This window comes from Papilio xuthus, unplaced genomic scaffold (genome assembly GCF_000836235.2).
Source record: "Papilio xuthus unplaced genomic scaffold, Pxut_1.1 DF827542.1, whole genome shotgun sequence".
In the NCBI taxonomy this organism is placed as follows: domain Eukaryota; kingdom Metazoa; phylum Arthropoda; class Insecta; order Lepidoptera; family Papilionidae; genus Papilio; species Papilio xuthus.
Genome location: NW_013531107.1, coordinates 841389 through 861626, shown reverse-complemented (window position 1 = coordinate 861626; position 20238 = coordinate 841389). Strand labels below are relative to the sequence as shown.

Genomic DNA, 20238 nt, shown 5'->3' with positions numbered 1-20238 from the left:
AGGTTTACGAGACGAGTCTACTCTGCTCGAGTATATAATGTCATCAACACCGTCATCGAGAGCCGGATTGATACACGTGATAATGGCGCGTTTTTACTCATCTCATTTGTAAACGACCTGCTGATACATAACTGTAAGGACATACAATTATTTTTGCCTAAAGAGTTACTGATTTTTTGAAATAAAATGTAACTATCTAAGTGTAAATTAGTGAACTGTGAAAATTAAAATATAAGGCACAGGTTATTCTTTCGCTGACTACGTTCATAAGATCTTTAGTATCGCGACCTTTATAGATGATGGCGATAAACGAATATGCTCAGTCCATTCAGTGTAAAAAAAGATCAAAGTATTTAATTACTATACTCTGACATTCTGTATTTTCTTATCACGAAGATTTACACATTGTCATCTATAAAAATATGCATTTAAAGCAATTACTATGTAAATTACATATCAATGATAGCGTTTAACGTCGTATAAAATTATGGTCATTCGACGTTACTGCGAATAAACGCTTGAGTAAATAAAAATATGGTTTATTATGTCTACTTTAGCAATTATGGTGGATACAGTGGATCGTAGAAACCTTGAGTGAACAACTAGCAATTGAAAGTATAATTATTTTAAAAGCCTGTCACACTGGTCGTAGTTGTAGACATACGTGACCACTTAATTTGGGACCTTGTGGAGCTAGTGACATTTAATAAATATGTTCAATTCAGGTATCTTGCTAATTTAGACGCTAATATCAACAGCATATTAAATCAAACTTAATTATACTGACACTTACATATATGTAGTACATAAGAGGGATAATAGACTACATAGGGGAGGACCCTTTAATCCCTTGGCGGTCGTTAAAACGGACAAGGGAAGTTTAGGAAATTTTTACATCGTGTACCGCGTGTGTTCTTGTAGCTAATATTTTTATAGAGTACACCACTTTGAATGAATAGTTATAACTATCAAACTTCTAGCTACCAGAGTGCAATAATATAATTTAAAATGCACTGAAACTAATTGAAAATTATTCAATCTTACACAACTTTAGTTAACCTAAAAAAATAAACAATTACACTCACTTGAATATCAATACCAAACAAAATTGCACGTATCTCATCCTCATTAATCACTGAATCACTCACTTTCAATCAAAATATCACACGACATGTAAGAACGAAGAAAATAGTGAAAAAGTTGGTAACGTAAAGCGATCCGCATACGCGCGAAAGATGTTTTGAACGGATCGCGTTGTAAAGAAAGAGCGGGCGCCCACGCATCGCACGAGTCTATTACGAGCTCTATGTCCCCGGCCCTGCTCGCAAGGTTGCCTGGAAAACGCATTAGACAAGCTTTTCTTACATTTCTTTTAAAAACAACTTTAGCATCAACTCCTATTTCATAACGCAATGGTATAATGACAACACTATTTAGGAGCATATCTTCCTACCATCAATAAATTACATATTTATAGTAGAAAAATCAACAACCCTTTTTACAGATGTTACAAATTCGTTGGAAGAAAAGGGAAATTAGATATGGTGAATCCAATCACCGCGGCTGCGACTCAGTACAAAGTCGCGAGGCAGTTTAGTTTTTGGATTTTTAATTTTTCACTCTCTACATACTTTCAAAATAAATTGCCTAACAGTTAAAGTTATAGGCATTACTCAAAATCACACATACAATTTACTTTGTTACTCCAATAATAATAAAAACGTAAATAATTATTTTAAGATACAACACGTATATAATTATTTTAGTCTATATTAAATAAAAAAATCAAGGTCACAACCAACGCGAGGTTTTACAGCTATTGGATTTTGCAATAGACGAGCATAAAGTTGAATCGTAAAAGAGTTATTTCTGATTAGGTGGCACGACGCGTGCAATGCTTGGGTAAAACTATACCTTTTGTTAAAAACGTAATCTCCATCGCATGGGTTTCAACAAAGGACTCTCAGTACTATACACATATTGAGGCCGATAACAATGGCCCTTTATAGAACAATTATCCCTAATGACAAACTAAAATAACATATCGAATTACAACCAAACAAGTTAAATCCCTTACTCCCATATTACGTATTGTAATTTTCATACAATTGCAATTTTTCAGCAAATACAATTTAGACAGTACAGTGTTATAACTCTATCTTTATATATATATATAATTCTTCTGTGAGTGTGTATGTGACTGAACTTCTCTCAAACGACTGGACCGATTTTGATGAAATTTTTTGTGTGTGTTCAAGGGGATCTGGGAATGGTTTAGATTCACAATTTTGTCCGCGGGACAATGTTTTTTTAAATTAATTTTTAATTTATTAGTAGTTGTTGATTTTGTAATGTTTTACATTGGATCCGACAGACGGCGCTACCATCGCAGTGTCAAATTTTAAATAATATTCGAATTTATCAAATTGTAGACAGGACAACGTCTGTCGGATCCGCTAGTATTTACATATAATTAAAGCGTAATTTTAATATGGCAATTTTATTTAATAATTAAACCGAATCAACTCGTCTAAAAACCCCGTTGAAAGATTCAGTAAAAACTATGAAAGGGCTGGGATATATTTTTTTTTAATGATATCGGCATGCAAATATACTTTACGTTTAAGAATGACTAACGTCAATACGATTCAGTTGAATGAAAAAATTCTTATAATTTTCAATGACATGAGCAATTTATATACATAATATTTTTACGCTGATACACTTCTTGAAGGTTTACTCGCGATCTTAAGGTCAAAAGTGAAAGACTGGCTCAGAATAGATGGCTGGCACTGATGTGTTTCGGGGCAATGTTATCAAAGGCTCTAAATTTTACGAATTGCAAATGAATACTGACGTTACTTAGCTCATTAAATTCAAGTTTTATTGCTTGGATTTTTCTTTTCATTTTTATTTCCAAATATTGACGCGACGCTATCTATGAGACCATTACAAAACGCGTGACTATAATTTATGACAGTAACAAGCTAATTTACACAATACTAACTCTTACCAGCGACTTCGTCCTTGTGAAATTAAAAAAATCTAATAATACCCAGAAACAGTTTAGCTTTCAAAATCGGTTCAGTAGTTCCCCATTTTGGAGTCCCTTAATGCAAGCAAACATATATCCAAGTCACATCTACATGTTTGTCGCACAATTTGTGGTTACCCAGTCTATTTAAAACTACGATCCCATCTCTTATGGTAAAATATGCGCGATCTAACTATGCCATGCTAAGGTCGCTAGACATTACGTAAACACATATGTATATGCTTACACATCGTATGTGTTAATTATACTTAGTTCAATTAATCATCATAAGGAGTGTCAACAGCGGTGAGCTATTGATTGTCAGCGCCCACACAATGCAGCACAGGGCCACTTATAGTCATCCACATAACGTAAACACCGAATCACATAAATGTTCTGATTTACTCATACATAAAAACATAGGTACATATCCCGACGCGATGGAGCGTACGATGATTTACATTTACAAGCTGTGTATGCAACAGGGTTCATCGAAACTAGTTAAAATATGAAAAAATAGAAGGAATACAATAATATTTTGGTATTTTTATTATGATTCTTATTCGCACTTATTCTACAAAATGAATTTTGTGTCATAATTTGCCAAAATTTTCACTTTCATAAACAAAATCGGTAGTGGCGAATGTGTTAAACTATTATATTTGAATATTTTAACCCTAAAACGCTACAATTTCAGCACTTGTAAATATACGGAATGTAATCTGAAAGGCCGTTGTGTTATGAGTTGAGAAAAATATAAAACATTTTAAATATAATTTATTTGAACACATCGCATTCAAATCCAATACGATTGGTAAACGACTGTTATAAATGAATATTTAAGTTTACGTTTACCTTGACATTATGCACCTTAACGGGGAAATCTTTTACTGGCTGCATTCCATTCAGGCATATTTATTTCGAATATAAAATAACATAAAAGCGAAAAAAAAAATTTATATATCAACAAGAAAAAACTTTGGACCTAACCATAAAAAATTAAGCCTTTTAAGCACGCTGATATAACCAGAAATCATGAGTGTTAAAATATAATTATACGTAAGCTTTCAAAATGAGATCTTGATAAATTACCAATAGAATAGAATACCACATGTAAGGGTAAAACATACTTTTTTATAACTACGTTGACGTCCATAACATTCACCGACGATCTAAGGGTTAAAACATATGTTTAACTTAACAGTAACCGTATTTTTAGAGTAGGTAAAACAGTGTTTTTTGAGTATAATCTTAGCAACGAACGTATTAAATTATGAATAATATAAAAAACATAATACACCAGCGCCACAGAAATCATGGCATGTGATCTTATTATTGTAAACTTGTGAACGCTAACGGTGGCATCTCTGTTAGTATTGTTAGATGTCTAGTGCGTTATCGATGCCGTAGCGAGATGCTCTGATGTAATAGTTCACCAACAATATTGGGACAAGACGCGAAAGTTGTTCAGCCAGTTGTATAGTTAGCGACAAACCGATTGATATGGTTGTCACTTTATGAACAATTAATACTTTTCATAATTCAGGTGGGGATCGTGTAAACGACTGTATTTCGCTAAATTGGCGAAGTGACCGCTGCCCATTAACATTTACAAGTAGTTAAAGGTTACAGATTACTACGTACTATTTTCGTCTTATCTTGTCCTTATTTAACTTTATATTTATAAATATGATAGTCTTATTTATAATTTGCACATATGTTTTCGTACATCGCCATATTAATAGACGATGACATATCTTTTATCTGGAACAATTTTAATACGATGCTATGCAAAACAAAGAGGTTATTCAACTTAGCGTTATCGTGATTTTTTTTAGTATTTCCCATCGTGTCAGTTTTTATTTCTAAGAATTTAAATCCTTACCGAATTATAACATATGATGAGTTAATTTATGTAATTTCTTAATAACTGGACTCGTAAATGAGTAAATAAAATTTCCATAATATTTATATTAAACCGAAGACCCTGCTTATCTTAAGGTACACGTCTGAACTCAATAAAGGTCGAGGACATTTTAAACACGATGTGAATCGGATAGGTTTAATTTCTGGATGGATAGCTGAAAGGTTATTGTAGATTATAAAGTTTTTTTTTAATAGTAAAGACGTAAAAAACCTTTTTCAACGGATTCATGGTCAGTCATATGATTAAAACGTGTTGTGACAGCCCTGGGCTTCAGTCTTCGAGTGGAATGGCCACTGTGTCATCGGATCAAGGCGAGCCGAGCGGATAATGGCCCGACGACGATACGCTCGCAAAGAAATTTCATTTTTTTTCGTAGTTAAGTAACTGTTACATTTATAAATTTCATATTTATATAGTTACTCTAATTTAAGTCAATAGTCAACCCTAGGTTATTTGATTAAGTAAAAAAATGTTATGCACGTAACCCACATGTGCAAAAAATGTATTTCTTTTTGATATTTAAAAAAACAAAACGAAAGTATTGATGATATTATTTTGTACATGTGTTTGGTAATGAAAACTTATTATAAAACTTATTTTTTCAGATAGATCACATAAAACGAAATTTTAACAAAAGCATTCAATGCATTTTATCCTTTGACATCATTACGTAGCTAGCCAAAAGGAATTTTTATTATCAACGTATGAAGTAAAAAACAATGGCCAGAAACTGTTCGACATTCCTTTTCAATATAAAATATAATGACTTATGTCCTTATAATTTTGCAAGAAAGGTCAGAAGTTATTTGTTAATTTGGGTTATTCAAACTATTTTACGACGAGGGTCATGTCAATCAACAGTTCTTTTTGCACTTTAAATAAAATTGGAAAATAAAAAATTGAGATAAAAAGTTGTCCAAACAATACTGGCCATTGAATTGAATAATAAACTCTATTAAAAAAAATATAATTAAGACTAAATTAATTCCCTTAAAATGGGTTTATGGCACTAAAATTTCTGCCTAAAATATATACCCCTGTCTTTCATAGATAAAACAGAGATAGATATATTTTAAACGGAGATTTTTGACTCAGAAATCAACGGTTAACCAGTCACACGTTTATTTTGTTTTTTATTCTTTATGCGTACACACGGTATTCAGTTTTTATAATGATTGCAATGATTCATTATTGAAGCGTGGCGCGACGCAATAGTGATTCACAGATAACACAATCCAATCACCGATCTACTTTAATGATTACGGAACAGATTTAAGCGAAGTTTGTTTATTTTTTATCGAACCTATTACGACTATTCCGTCATGCATTATAATCAGTTTAAACAGATTTATGACAAACCGGTTGATTTATGTTAACAATTAATGCAGTAATAAAAATGTAGCGTTTAATAAAAGTGAAACAGTTTTAATTGATTTATTTGTACAGTTAGCAAGAAAATCCGAAACAGTACCGTTGTATCGGCGCAACACTAGCCTTATTAAAATGTCAACGTTTATGTCCCCTCACTAAACATTCTGACACGTGACTTAACGAAAGCGCGCCATTCGCGCCAAAGGATTCTAACTTATAATGTCTAAAAGGACATATTTACAGAAGTGTACAAAGTGGCATTTTATTTTAATTTCTCGTAATAACATCCTCTATGTAGCCATACTCCTTGAAACACGATATTTATTATAAAAGAATTTCGTATGTTTACAATATATCAGATTTTACAATCAATACAAATAAATAACATTGCATTACTTCGCGCATTGCACTCTCTTTGATCAACTACTCTTTGTAGTTTTTGTGATTACGACTTATTTTCGTGGTCTCTTTGAAATTAAAAAAAAAAACAGAAATAACATGCGTATAAAAACTTTTTCGTATATTTATATTATAAATGTTAATGAAGGCTTTAATAGTATTGTACTAGTAATACTTAATAATTAATATGTTAATTTTCGAAAAAAATAGATTTTTTTTAATTTTCACATTGGATAGATTTTTTTATTTAAAGTTTTTACTCTACGTATACAATTATGTGTATAATTAATGCAAGAAAGAGTTATAAAGTTGGTAAGAGACCAGATTCTTAACACAATTAGCTTTCTTAAGTTCCCGATATTTTGGTACACTGTATACTGTAAGAATATTGTCTCTTACCCATTTTATTTTTAGTAAAAGCCACGACAGTTTAAAGTTACATGCAGTAATAGTTTACTGGTAACCAAACGTGTCTATTTGATTGGCAGTGAGTATACAAATCCTATTTACTATCGCGCTAATACATGTTCTCGTAAGCAGTAATAGTATGGTTTCTCTAGTCGGATATGGAAAATTTCTACACTGTTTTGACGTGCCGTTTTGTTCCTATTATAATAATTTATATCATAGTACGATAAAATATTGTTTATATGATTGTATTTGTGACATATGTTAATGATATTGCTCGCCAGTGGTCGCCCGCGATTCCGTCCGCGCGGATATAAAAAAAAACATAAGTAGTGACCTATGTGTTCGTCCAAACTATGTACTATATGTATGCCATATTTCATCGAGATCCATTCAGCCGTTCTGATGATACCTTCAAACAAATATCCATCCATCTAAACAATCGCATTAAGAATATTATTACGTGTATTTAACGCAATTTAACTTTTCAAATATGGTATTGTACCAAGATTGCGACAATAAAAATTCCCTAACACAAAGCTGCATAAGTAAAAGGTATTACAGATTCGATTCGCTTCATTGTGTCTCGATTTTCAAAGACTTTGCATGCATTAGATTGTTATTGGCTTTATTTTTTATTTGCCCACGAAGTAAATATAATAAGAATATGTCTATTTATTAGAAATAATTTACAGCATTATTAGAAATAATTTTATAGTTAAATAGTTGTCACTCGAACTCCGTCCGCGCGGTAAAAAATAATTAGTAGCCTATGTGTTCTTTCAAGCTATTTTCTACATCTATGCCAAATTTAAGCGAGATCCATGCCGCTGTTCTGGAGATACCTTCCAACAAACATCCATCCAGCCATCCAAACATTCACATTATAATATTAGTAAGATAGAGTGACTAGTATGTAACAATATCTGTGACTAATAATTATCTTTTTATATAAACCATTTTTTATTTCTGTCCTGCAGTTGCCTAAGCGCCAACAAAACACTTCCTACATCTGTTTACTTTAGAACACGTGTTTGGTAATGTATTACAAATGAAAGGAAAAGTTGCGTATTTGAAGTTTGATAACATGCATGTTGTGTTGGGTTTTCTATGACCATTATTATAATTTAAATTGGTAAAACCAGCAAAAACTGATATTGATAAGACCAGTTTAATATCCTTATATTTCATACACACTGTAAAATCATCAAAATATTATTCAAAGTGATAACCTTTCGTAATTTTAATATGCTGCTATTTCTTTTCTTTAGAGGTTGAACAAACTTGATTTCGCATCTATTAATACAATTTAATAGCTCATTAGTCTGTTAGTAATCTTATTATTATAAATGCAAATGTTTGGCGAGATGGATGAATGGATGGATGGTGTGTAGATATCTCGAGAACGGCAGTATAGATCTCGGTGATATTTGGCATGGATGTAAAGATAGTTTGGAAGAACACATAAGCTACTAAGTTTTGCCGCACAGACAGAGTGGCGGGCGACAGCTAGTTTAATTAATAAATATTTGATCATCATGTTTCTTATATACGTTTTGTCTTCGTATATGGTTCCCAGGTGCAATATATGATATACTATCAGTTGTACTTCGCTACACGACGATAAACAATACATAAAGCAATGCGTCATAACTCTATTAAACGAGTACCGTTCGTGTTTATTTGCTACGAGATAAGAATATTTATAATGCATTTACAATTCATTGAAACTTAAGAAAAATACTTAATGATAGCTTACCGCTCGTCATTTCCGAGCTAATAAAATAAAACAAAGAGTATTTTTTTTATAAATGACCAATACAATCCGGATACTAAATAACTTAATTGTTAGATTGAAGAATTTAAAAGAGCAAAATAAGTGAACGTTGAAATATTGCATTACCAATTATAAAGGCTGAAGGAAAAGGCACGTCTGAATCATAAGAATATATAGTATCTTATAAATATAGCATCGAGTACGATGCTTATTTGTTTATATTTAAAAAATCGTAATAATTAATTTAACAAAAGAAATAGTACGTACATACATTGTACATCAAATATCGTGTACTATGTACTCTAGTGTGCAGCATACGGGCCGCGGTTGATAACCGCAATTCCACACTTGTTTTAAGAGTAGCATAACAAACTTTATTGACATCGAATGAACGGAATTGTAAGATACATTTATACAGACCGAGAAATTTAAGTTACTAAGTAAAGAGTACTAAGTAATCCATTTTTGACTATCACTACTTAACATTAGAGGGTGTCGAGGTCAAGCTATAGTTTAATCGTTATAAAAAAAGAATAAGAATTTTTCAAAACAAAATACAAAGGTGGGCATGAACTGTAAATAGGTTAAGGAATTTCCCCCAACTTTCCTTGTTCGATTTCTGTTTATAAATAGAAAATTTACTCATAAAATCACGGCCATAATAATGAAATTAAAACAAATCAATACTTCTAAATCCAATTTACCTAAAAATTGATAAATAATATTGTGTTTGATGTTTCAACCATAAGTATAAGATTCAAATTAAACAGTTAAAGGTTATACTTGTGAATTATATGTCGTCTTATGTTTTATTAACATTTTGGATTTTGCTATTTGTTACATAAAGAGTATTGCATTATTCGAGTCCCCTTACAGACTTGTGCGGCTTTTACTATTAACAATTTTGAAACTGAATGACCTTTCCGTCCACATTTTGTGTAATGCGTCTCGTTAAAGTTCTTATATAATACAATAATGACATTATCGCTGATGTATGATCTTTTCTATTAAGTTTAATATTTGCCTGTTGACATTTGGAATAAGATATCTAAAAAAATTGTACTACATCACTGTAATACTAAGCTTTAATAAAATAATACATACGACTTATATACAATCGACTACACTTCTTCAAACAAATATATTTCATATGTAAAACAAAACCGATTTCAACATACTAAAATAAGATTTGTTATTCTATTTGTCGTTATTGAGTCGCAAAAAGCGTGCATAGTAAATATAAAACAGAATTGCGCAACGTAATTCTTTATTCGAATTATTTAAATCCATCGTTTCCGTTGCGCGTTGGACACCGTTGGCGGGACATTCGGCGCGTCTCGATGAATCAATTGCCTCGATATGACCCCGCTCCCGTGTCCCCACTGCCACACACAGCTGCCTGAATTCGTCTTGTATGCTATAATACCTATCGATGTATACGATTTGGATTACACTGTTTTGATAGTTTTACGATTTTAAGTATAACTAACTATATGAATATCACATTTACCTATGACTCTATGAAGTGTATATTTATCTAGTAACGTTCAGGTTTCTTTCTTAACGATTTAAAAGTACATTAATTATTTACTAAGCATAAATAACAATGTCACCAATTGTCTAATATCGTAACACCAATATACCTATCGAGGGTCGGCAAAGTATGTACTACTCCTCCAAACATCTCTATACATCATATCCGAGTCTACCCCCTTCCTACGCATATCCTCTTTCACACAGTCATTCCATACTTTTTTTTGGTCTTCCTTTACCTTTGTAGCCATCCACATTCAATCTCATTACTTTTTTGCTTATATCATCATCATCCCTCCGCATAACATATCCAAACCGCGCTAATCTTTTACTCCTCAATTTGTCGATCACTGGCGCTACTTTCAAACTTCCTCTAATATATAAATTTTTAACTTTATCCTTTCTTGTCACACCACATATGTCGTAACAATGATGTTCTTAATCAGGTGTCATCATGTTCAAAATTCAAGATAGGCTTTTGCCTACCGCATTGCATTGCAAAAGCTTTAAAATCCCAAGTAGATGCACTTCAATCAATGAGGTGACGAACGCAACTGAGCTCAATGAATCAATGTGACATTGTTGGCGGGACATGCAAATAAAACATGCAAAAGTCCGACTTACAGACGTAATAAAGCACCAGTGCTATCACTAGCCTATCTGATAATTGTTTTTAATTAGTTAACACTCAACCTAGTTCAGTTAGATATCTAAATTCCTGTTTCTTCTTTACGTAGTGACGGCAAAAAGTTTCACGTCTTTTCGAGCAATCCCTTAGTAAGCTCTTTGTGTCTATACTTATACAGTTTCCGTTTTGTGGTTATCCTTTTTGGACGAATTAGAAAACTAATTTTGTAACCCTTGGCTATATATGCAGCGTAAAATAATTACGTCGCTTGAAAATGGGTAGTTTCGATTTACTAAACATAAAAGGGTAAAGGCCAAGGAAACATAGAGAATTCGTTATTGTTTTAGACAGGTCTAAATGTTCTTTGATTTTTCACTTACATTTTCATTTAGATGAGAGTTAACACCTTCTTTAACTCCCGTCACAATTTTTTTTATTTCATAAAAGCAAACTTTTTACTTTACGTAGAGACATTTAATAAAGTGTCATTATCCCACGAAAATATAGCAGCATCCTCTATTGGTTCCATTACAATTTAGACAGGACACAATAATACCGTGGGGAGACATAACGCAATTGAATTTGTGCCAGCAACAATGCTATAGTTAACATTTATGTATTATATCTTTTATTAACTACATTTAATAGACGGACAACGGGATACTTTCACTAGGTTTTTAAATACTAAGATATCGTTAAATCCGTTACTTATAAACTAGAGATGCTAAATAACATATCATATTAGTTAAAGATAATGTAAGCATCTGAGAATAGCTTAATTTTTAACGATTTTGTTGGTTTGGTATGATTTTTTAAGAACTTGTATAACGCAGTAAGATATTTCATTCTAAGTCAGTAGTAAAGATGGCTCTGCCATGTCCATTCAGTTAACAGGCATTTGTGAATATTGTTTCTGATAGCTAGAACAAACTCGTACAAGACAAAAACGTGCTAGATAAAAAGTTTCGCATCCTATTTCACGATGGTTATCATGTTTCGACATGGTCGTGGGAATCTTAGTTAGGTATTAGTATTGTACATTTAAAACTATTGTCCATTGCTTTAACAAATTACTCGAAAACTTTGATGTTTATGATTCAAGGAAAATAGTAGTAAACCTTTATTTTATTAAGGAAGTTAATTAAAAAGTATTTTTAACTTAACTTCTAACTATCACTGTATCTGCAATTGCACACGTAGACAACATAATATAGATATGAGCTAAACACACCGACCTCTATAAGTGGACTGGCTATAAGACGTAAGTTTTTATGCCTATTTGATTTTCGACATTTTGGAGGTGATAGTAGCGGTTTGTAGCGATGGTGTGGATTCGAACTAATAATAAAGATAGAGTTAACTGTCACGTAATATCAACATTGTTTAAATCGGGTCAAAGAAAAGCAAAAATTCATTTACCGAGAGCAGTGGGTGAAAATAATAAATGTTTACAAATTCTCTGTAACTGAATTATTGTAGTATAGTATAATATGACTTTGTTTTAAATCAACAACTTCAAAATTGGAGAATTTGATGAAGAAGTAAAAGAATACAACACTATAAATGTTGAAGTCCACAACTCTGGTCTATGGTACTGCACAAAGTCACGGTTAGGAAATCTAACCCCTAATTCCATATTATAGTACGACGAAGTTAACTAATTCATACATAAAAACTCATTATGTCGCACGTGTCAATGTGTTAGGTATTAAAGGATCCATTCGCAACGCAGCTGTAACTTGCACGATTCTAAAATGCATGGAGAATCAGAACAAAGAAATTTCATCTGTCATTTAATGAACTGACCATTGATTGGCAGTTGGATAATTAGTGACGGTAACTTAAGTACGTTTCAAATTCCTTTCGAGAGCTTAACATATATGCATTGTTAGGAAGAAGATCCGACAATGAACCGGTGTATCGGCACAACACTAGCCTTATTAAAGTGTCGACGTTTATGTCCCCTCACTAATCATTCTGATAATCGACTTGGTAATGAAAGCGCGCCATTCGCGCCAAAGGTTTCTAACTAATAATGTCTAAAAATATTAACAATCACTTTTTAAGGCGCTTTTTATGCAACCGAAGAAAGATTTATCAAATTAATACATGAATATTCTTAAAGTATAAATAGTCGTCTCCGCGAGGTCACAGTGCCTTTAGATGCTGCTAAACTGCTACAAAAATGGCGAAAATAAAACAGGCACAAAATACTAGTCTTATAGCCAGTCCACTTATAGAGGTCAGTGTGTTTAGGTCATATCTATATTATGTTATCTATGTGTGCATTTGCAGATCCTGTAATAATTATTTGACATAAGAAATTGACTTGGCAAAACTTATTAATTTAATTCCGACGTTTTTATGCACTTCATAAGATACAATCAAATTCTTCCTGTTGCCTGTGAAAGTACATTTTTAATTAACAGGCAATAAATATGATAAATGATATTAGATAACCATAGACGCATGCTTCACGATTAAGGAAACACAAGGGAGCGTAGAGCGTAACTTAATGCAACATTCTCCCGACACGCAAATATTACAATGCGCAAAATGCATTTTTAAATACTACTGGTATGTTACTATCCAACACTCGAATACTGCAAATGTTAGTAATACATTAGAAGGGGACATCTGACACAGATTTTACTAAAACACTATGTAGTTTATTATATGGCAATGACCTCACGACACCAAATAGTGAATAAGGGTGAGTTGCATCAAATCATCGGTTAGAGTATTCGTTATGGTTTATTATAACTATAACTTTAACAGAAACGTCAACATTGAAAATCGATCCTTAAAGTTAAAGTTAAAAGGGTGACAAGTGATAAATGATATTTTATCCCAGATTGCATTTGCTTAATTAAGATGCATGAAACATCCCGTGAGTATGGTGATATGAAAAATTTTATCTCTAGTTTTATATATTTTATTATTTGTCCAAATTACATTAAAATATTATACATTACGACAATATTATTGTCCAAATTACGTCCGAACTGACAAAATTGATTTAATAATTTTAATACTAGCAAACACAATAGGAAATTGCGCAGTTGACCGTGACCACAGAAATACTCAAAGCCAGCGGTAATCATTTTATTATTCAATGTCATAACATAACTACAATGTATAAATATATAGAACAGATGCTATTGACGTACCAGAACTGTTTTTTACCCTTTAGTGCACGCACTTGGCTAGCGTGGTTGATTATGGCCAGTAACTGCTGACTTAGGGTAGGCTTCAAGGGACGTATAGTGAGCTGATGATGTTTAGTCGTTATTTTATAATATATACTTAATTATCTTAAAGGTTTAGGGTTAGAAAAAATAAACAATAAAAATTATACTTCTATCGTTTTAACGAACTCTATCGAAAAATATTTCGTTCGTATGCATAGTCATCTGTTATTATTTCAATGGCTATTTATTTTAATAACTCGTGTAACATTTTCTATAAACTATCTATATATGTAAAGAGAAAACAAAAGCAAGGTGTAAATACGTAGGAAGTACCCATGATCCATCATTTAAGTGACCTGACATACAAAAATGGACGATTCTTAAAATCTATTACTCATAAAAGAGTTAGGAAATAAGACATCTTACTTATATAATTTAACCTTATAAACATTTAGAATTTTAATTACATTACATAAGTGAATAATATTCTGAACGTACTTCACAAAATTCTGTCAGGTAATGTGAAAAAACACAGTGCATTGTATTTGAAATCCTTGTGCTAAGTTCATGACCATTCAACCTTCAAACGAATTAAACAATGAACGAAATGCTTACTTATATTAATAGCACTGATGACGTTTGATTCAAATAAGCACTTACAATATTATTTTACAAGTATCAATAATTAAAAAAAAACTTTTAAAGATTAAAAAATAAGCAAACATTTACACAATTCTTTACGCTACGCTGCGTTTAGTACTTAAAACAAATTTTACTTCAGAACTTTCCAATAATTTAAACTTGTTATTTGCTTGTTGCAAAACCTAAAACATCTTTCCATTATTTCTTTGCAATTAGTCAGTATACGATTTGATGAATAAATATTCTATTTATGTCCTTTCGCTTTTTCATCTTCGTATTTTTCCCTAATTCTGATCTTATACTACTCTCAATGGATAGACTTGGATAAATTCAATAAGACACCTTGGTAATAGAACAAATTTAACTTATCTTTATAGATGGCCTGCCTTAGTTTTATGTTGACTAAAGATAATATTGGGAGTGATGTTTGTACATTTTCCCTTCTAATCATTTTCTAGGAAAAATGGGATGAGATCCTCGGTCAATTAAAGGTAGGCAACGTTTGCAATTGCTGATGTTTTTGAGCAGCGGTCGGTACGCTATTTCCGTTTGCTCGATTGCCACTTTATACGTTAAAAAAATGTTAAGTATTTTAATGTTATCTATGTCGAAGGTCGAAAGAATGGTTGGTTATTAAGTTTCAACTGACAAACTCATTACCGCGTGAACTGATACTTAGTCAACACTCGCCCGGGGCCTAATTATACATCGGAGCCAACAATTTCGTCCGAAATGGAACATGAAAAAATACCGACACGGTCGCTGGACTGTGCTTTGTCATTAGAAATGAATATGGTTAATGTACCAGTGCACGAATTATTTTTATATACTTTTTAATTATTAATTTTTAACGTTTCAACAATCAGTCACGCATAAGGAAATATTGCGTAAATAAGCCGACTTAACTGTAAATTGCCTCGAACGAAATTCCAAAAAATTCTGAAGTTAAAACAAAATAACGCTTAATAATAATTATATTACTTGATGACCTTTATTCCTTGCAAAAGGAAACTTACGTAATAAAATGTAATTTTCGTTGAAACGTGATAATTGGTGACCACCTACTCTCAATAAAGAATCTAGACTGTTACAATAATTATACAGACAAAGTGCACACTTTACTGTTTGCAATCAACCGATGACGTCACTATGAAATATTTTTCCTTGTTCACTGTTTCCGTATTCAAATTTTTAAGCCGTTTACAGACATTCAGTTACAAATACAGTCTTAACTGGATAGTCGGATTGTTAATTCAAAACGTATACTTGTGTAGGCGTGTTGTTCCTTAACATTTTAAACTGAAGGTGTGTAGCTGTCTTTATTAATATCATAGTTATGATAATATCTGCATTATTTGTCTCTTTAAAAAGAATTCGAATGCTAAAAATTAGTAATCTAAAAATCAGGAATTATTAGCTAATATTCGAGTTTAGTACATAAACGAATGTAATGAACACAATACTTCGTTGGTTTGAGGTAGCATTTTGACGAACTGTTGTTTATATAACGTTTGGTAAGTAAATAACATAGTCAAATGCCAAAGAATGTACTTCTGCTGTGGACATGTACGCAACATCGCATTTTATGGTAAACACACTTTCGTTTTTTTTTTATTTAAGTACCGAGACACAATATTTATGCTTAAAATGAATGTTTAACAATCCACATTTATTCAATAGAACATCGATTAAATCATATTTCTTATAGTGAATTCATTTAACTTTTTTAAGAAACCGTAAGAGATGCGATAACAGTCAAACGTAACAAAGAAAAATTCTGAATAATTAGTAACAATCAAGTTGATATCGAACAATCGTGAAATTGCCAGTAATGCTACAATTTGTAAACAGTGGGCCGGTATGTTTATGACCGCTCTTCGGGCCTATTGTAGCGAGTTTCATGCTTTCGATTATATAATTGCATGTTCTATGAAACCGGCCAAACAAACCGCTAATGTTACTTAATTGTTTTCCGAACACTTTTTACCTTCAATTGCATATTAGGATTTTTTCATTAATTTGCTTACTTATTTTTTTTTATCATTAAAATTCAAAAAAAGGGTCTTGACAGACGGACAATGAAGTTACCTATAAGGGTTCCGTTTTTTTCCTACGAGGTACGGAACCCTAAAAACAACTGCTACCTAATTTACCCTATATATTCAATGCTCTGCAATGTAAACTACATAGATCGTGGGTCTGTCCAGTCCTTCAGAAAGTTAAAAAAAAATGTTATAAGCAATACACAATCAGACAATCACTGCATAAGTAATCCTATTTACAATATAAAGTACGTAGTTAAAATTTAATCTAATTGCATATAAAATCAAAAAACTACAATGTTATTTCTTATTATATTTTCAAAACCAATACTGAATATTTCTACTAATTATAAAGAAAACATTACATCTGAAAATAACAGATTATCTTATCTTTATGTTGAAACAATTAATTTTTCAAGCGAAGTAAAGGATAGTTTTAGTCGGATTTTCCGGATTTAGCTATGTTAAAAAGGGGACACGAATACCTACTGTAACTTTAAAAAGCATTAAAATACAAATATACGATTTATTGAATAAATAAATTGTGTAAAAATAAATATGACTTTATGAACTGGATTTTATTTTATTTTTATTTATTTTATAAAGATATCTTTCGTGTTCCATAAAATAATATAGAATGAAGAACACTTTATAGGATTTAATATAAAACTTCTAGGCATAAAAAGCTGAGTCATATGTTTTCTAAGCCCTTTATTCTTTACCTGAATAACAAGACCCTTCTCAACTGTTTTTCTTACAAATTCAGTAAGTTTTTCATCAATTTTCTCTATTTATTTGACATAAAAATCAGAAAGTGATAATTGGAATGATATACAATAGCTTTTAGAAAAACTGCAAAAAGAGATTTTTGTTGATATCACATAATTTCAAGTCTGTACATCTTGTGGACGGCAGAGACTATAAAAAATGCTAATAATATCTATCGATTAAAAAACTATAACCTAATTTAATTCGGTTTTTCTCAATTGAAATTACCTCCATACCCTCGAAGGTACACGTCAGAAGACACCGATCAAAAACAAATAATATTAGAAACAATAATTTTTTCTACTAAAAGTATAAAAAAATGTTTGTAAAAACTTTTGACAGCCAATATCATAGTATTGTAAAATAGAGTCGTAAGCCGGGGCGAGCAACAGGTGAGATTCAACCGTAAAGAGATATCAAAATAGATTAAAAATCTATCTCTAGACTTCAAACAAAATATCACAGGTAATAATTTAAAGTACATATCGTGTTTTTAAAATTCTATTGGAATAAAAATATGATTAATTTTCAGAATTAATTCCAAAATCCTCATAACACATAAGACCATAAAGTCTTATTTTGTTTTGTAAACAACAATAGTTTTTAACTCGTCGACACTTATACAACTATCATTCTCAAAACTCAAGTAACAAGAAATTAAAATTACAAATATACTATAGTTTTTAAGAAATTATACATTTAAATTTTCGTACACAGGTACTTAGTTAGTAAACACTTAAATTCGCGCCAATTCAAAATATTTATAGAAATTCACACGAAAATGGAAAGATTAAACAGCCACTGCACTAATCTTAAAAAATATAAACAATCTACGTCCAAGTAAGTAAACATACTAACCTGCGAATAGATGAACACCGGTAAAACGATCTTTCGTAATGTTCAAAAACAAAATGTCAACGTGAAATTACAATAATCGAAATAAAAAAACAGCATAGACAATAACTGGCAGGTGATAACTATTAAATTTCTTTTTCACTTTCACTATCTTTTTAATTTTGTTACAGTTTCAGAAAAAAGTTTTGACGGGCTATCGTGAATAAGTACGCGATCAAAGTAACGAAACACGCGCGGTCCGTGCAGCCTCGCATTTATTACTGAGGCCGCGAAAGCAAACTGCTAGAAGCGAAGTCCGTTCTAAGTTGAACTACGATATTATTCAGCGAACGAGGTCCGCATGGCATGGATGACGCGTATTATTCTCCTACTACAGGATGCCAATACTTCCAAAGGCAATTACCTTAATACTATATGACCCAGATATAAATAATTACAAAGCGAGACCTCTAAATTTTCTAAATAAAGGTGACTTTTGTTAAAAAAAACTTTAAACAATTAAACTCTTTAACATTGGCCGAAAGAGCAACCGATGGCGCAGTGATTAAGAAGCATCGGACTTGTTATCTACACATCCGGGTTCGAATCCCGCTATGTAAACTATTATCTTATTTGATTATTTGTTTTTTGGAAACTGCATAGATGTGAAGTAATAATCGACTAAGACCCAGTGACCGAGAATTTTGGGTATGCTTGAGCCCCTCGGTGGGGAGGTGTAACAAAGAATGTATATTGCTATTAAATAAATTAATAAATATAGAGATATCGTACACGCGTGAAAGGTGTACGTTGCAAGTCATCAAAGACCATAAGTGATTTTTCATTTTGATGATTTTTCATATTTCTTTGGAAATACAACTTAAATAATTCGATACAAGACAAACAACATTTGATAAAAACAAATTTAGTAAATAGTACCGTAGCATATTCACAGTTCGTAGAAAGTCTACGACAAGCGCTACAGTAATTTTTCTTTTGCCCACAGTCGCGTCTTATGCGAACCAAAAAGAAGTTAGCAGTTCTCTACCAACCGTACGCTTTAAGTACTGTTGTTCCACTTGACTGAAAGGTGTAAAATTCACGTTGAATTATAAAGTTTAATAAAATAACACTATACGTACTTATTAGACGAATCGACAGTTTTTATATTTGTTCTAAACCATTGGACATATCTTTATGAAATTTTAAAAGAAAGTTCTGAGGACTACGTAACTTACAACATAATATATAATAGCTAATGTTTAGATATATGGATAAATGGATAGATGGATGTTACTTGGAAGGTATGTGAAGAACGGCTTAACGAATCTCGGTGCAATTTGACATATATTATGTAGAACACAATCTGGAAGAACACAGGCTACTATTTTTTTTGATTCCGTGAGCACGAAGGTGCGGGCAACAGCTTTTAATTACTACATTTACGGCACTCAAATCTAATTCCATTAGATAATGTGGCATATTCGCAACATAAGATCATTAGTAAATTCTTTTGTGATATAGACAATAACATCTTTTACAAAATGCGTCATATTCAAAGTTTTCGTCCACGACGTCAGCATTGAGCGATTTTAATTTTAATATTTATTTTAATTAGACGTCTAGAAGCTCTACATTTAACACTGCTAATCACCATTTTAGTAGTAGTAATAAGCAATAGAGT

General features: G+C 31.7%; 1 protein-coding gene across 1 annotated transcript in view; it reads right to left on the bottom strand.

Annotated features, from left to right (window-relative positions):
• Positions 1 to 1221, bottom strand: part of LOC106119091 (extracellular serine/threonine protein CG31145) — a 45646-nt gene extending 44425 nt beyond the window's left edge. Inside the window, exon 1 of the mRNA XM_013313954.1 lies at positions 1086 to 1221. Coding sequence (XP_013169408.1) covers positions 1086 to 1129 — 44 coding nt within the window. The 5' untranslated portion in view covers positions 1130 to 1221. The remainder of the gene's footprint in view (positions 1 to 1085) is intronic.
• Between the last annotated feature and the right edge of the window lie 19017 nt (positions 1222 to 20238).